Below are 3031 nucleotides of genomic sequence, written 5' to 3' on the forward strand. Positions count from 1 at the left end.
AAGATTAAACAATGAAATCGAAGAATGAGAGTAGTTTTTACGTTTTTTACAAATTGGAGTGGTTTTCATTTGATCGCTCCTATATATATATATATATATATATATATATATATATATATATATCACACAAATATATTAATGGTTATTTTTTATGAAGTGCCAAAAAACAGTTTATGTTATCTTCTAGAATATTTTTACTATACTAATCCCATAGATTCATTTACTCAAATGTTTATCCGATAAGCGCTTATCAATAGAAGTCAACATTATAATTTATTTTGATGCGCGCATAAGATTTTAGTATATCAAAACATATCGAATGCAACAATTTATTGGATAAGCGCTTATCTGGGTAAGAGTCGTCATCCTCACTTGCTGTGTAAGACTCTTCATCCTTCTCATCGCTCTTACCCAGTAAGATTCTTGGCTCTTCTCATGTTCATCCCATGAAAAAATTTATATGTTAAGCACTTACCAAAATAAGTGTTTAGTAAACAGCTCATGTATCTTGTTACAAAAACTTAGCTCCATGTGATCATTTAATAAAAGTTTTCTTATATGATAAAAGAAAAACAATATTTATTTTAATATCTAAAAAATTAAACATTGCTTTCCAAGCCTTCATGTCATGCCTACCCCAAATATTAAACAAACAGATTATAATATCATACATAGGTTGGGGCTTGGTTTTGATTTGTATCAATTAGCGCTCGGTAGATCATCTAGGTAATATATATATATATATATATATATATATATATATATATATATATTTTATATATATAGGGAAGCGATTAAATGCAAATCATTCAATTTGTACAAACCGTGCAAACCTCATTCAACCAATCATAATTTTTCATTTTTTCATTTTTTTGTAATTATGAGAGATTGATTAATCATTTTTATTGTATAGAGTGTTAATCATTGATTTATCATCTTCATTATTTTAATTTTAGAGAAATACATGAAATAGTTTCATTAAAATTTCATTAAGTATTATATGAAACAATTTCATAACCATATATGAAACAACATCATCAAAAAAAGTACTATATGAAACAATTTCACAAGATTAAACAATTTCTTGAAAAAATTTCATAAGATTAAACAATGAAATCAACGGATGAGGGTGGTTTGCACGGTTTACACAATTGAGGGCGGTTTTCATTTGATCACTCCTCTCTCTCTCTCTCTCTCTCTCTCTCTCTCTCTCTCTCTATATATATATATATATATACAGTGGCGGACACAGTAGCAAAAAGGAGGGGGGAAGGGACCCCAGTCAAAAACTCAAATAAAAAAAATTCCTAGGTTAAAATTTAAGTTTTATATGATTTACCTTTCACTTCCTCCCATTATATTTTTCCACGGGCCCCCAACCCCAATCGAAACCGTTACTCTAACAAAAAATCTATTGAAATCAATCAAAAAAACCAGAAAAGTTATTCGAAATCGACAAAAACACTAAAAAAATCCCTCAAAATCAACCAAAAAACTGTAAAAATCCCTCGAAACATTGTAATTAGGTTAAAAACACATCGGACGATTTTGCAGGCCTTTAGTCTACCTTAAAGGTGACTCTACTAGACAAAAATCCTGGATATATATGTGTATATATATATATATATACATAAGATGTAAAACGAGAATTCCTTTTTTATCAGTATACGTATCAGTTCAGATATTCATGATTCTTGATTCAACGGCTTTTAAAATACGTTATACATGTCCATACTTCGTCTACGTAACATAAGAATCTTAGAACATCGATAATATGTTAATTGTCAACATCAGATTGTCAACCATTATATCACCAATTGTAATATATAAATGCGTTTGGTGTGCACTTGTTTTGAAGACTATGCTCAAGTAACACCATATATACCACCACTACTCAAATAGTTTCATTGATATATAATTTTTGAAGTCTTAGGAGATGGGTTCTCTAATGGCAGGTTGGGATTCACCTATTCATGGTTTTAAAGCTGGTATGTTTTCCTTTTTTGTCGTTATTTTGATTTGATTGGACGAAATTTATTCCTATTCCTATCAGTAGGTGTTCTCAAATGGTGAATTTGTTTTCTGTGAATCACGTAGTCAAACCAACTGTGTGATCAATGTCTTTAGTTTCATCGTTTTAATATTTTTTGAACTGATTATAGAGAGGAACAGATCGTTGACGAAGGAAGAGATTGCTGCATTTTGGAGATTGAAGAAGATCGAAGAGGAAGAACTTTTCTTTCTTAAAGCTTCTTATAGACTCTCGAAGGAAGATAAGGTGTGGATCAATTACTTTTTTGTTTAAACAATCAACATGCTAGCAAAATTACAAACGACCCGTTTATGGTCCCCATTGAATTGTCTCAGCGAAAAGGGAGTGGAGTTTTTAGAAGATCTAGGGTTCAAATTCAACCCACCCACCTTGTCGTAGGACAACGTGATGTACGTCTATCATAATGGTTGTAGGATCGGTATGATGGGGCCCTTTTGGAGGAACCCCTTTTTCAAGACGAGACTTTTATGTTTATGCAAAGTAACGTAGAATTCTGGTTTTAACTTTTTTTTATCGGTATGCCATAAAATTGGATAATTTAATGTTAATTAGATATGAAGTTCTTTTTGATGAAGAACAAAAAAGTTGTTTATTAATGCTCAAAGTCCTAGTAAATCAAATGGTGTGGGTTCAACAAGGCTTAGGGAGCGTCTGCCAAATGCTTATTGGGTAAACGCTTACGAGCAAGAGTCATTATTCTAAGACTATGTTTGCCAAAGTAGCTATAAGTTTGTTGATGGCAGATAAGTTAGCTGTTAACTGAAAAGTTAGTTGATAAACAAATTGTGTTTGACAAAACTAGTTTATAAGCATATAGAATGACTAAAAAGGCATCTTGAAAAAAATGGTCAATTACAAATATTTTATACTATAATTCAAATAAGTTTATAATAACATAACTAAAACAAATTTCTAATACTATAATATGTTAATTAATACAAACAAGATAGTAAAAAAAGTTAAATAATATAATATGTT

The 3031-nt window shown here is 30.2% G+C and overlaps 1 protein-coding gene across 1 annotated transcript in view; it reads left to right on the forward strand.

Moving 5' to 3' along the window:
* The first annotated feature begins 1856 nt into the window (after positions 1-1856).
* Positions 1857-3031, forward strand: part of LOC112508902 — a 4165-nt gene continuing 2990 nt past the window's right edge. The window contains exons 1-2 of the mRNA XM_025113734.1: positions 1857-1988; positions 2163-2278. Coding sequence (XP_024969502.1) covers positions 1937-1988; positions 2163-2278 — 168 coding nt within the window. The 5' untranslated portion in view covers positions 1857-1936. The remainder of the gene's footprint in view (positions 1989-2162; positions 2279-3031) is intronic.

This window comes from Cynara cardunculus (assembly GCF_001531365.2).
Source record: "Cynara cardunculus var. scolymus isolate 2C chromosome LG 3, CcrdV1, whole genome shotgun sequence".
Taxonomy (NCBI): Eukaryota; Viridiplantae; Streptophyta; class Magnoliopsida; order Asterales; family Asteraceae; genus Cynara; species Cynara cardunculus.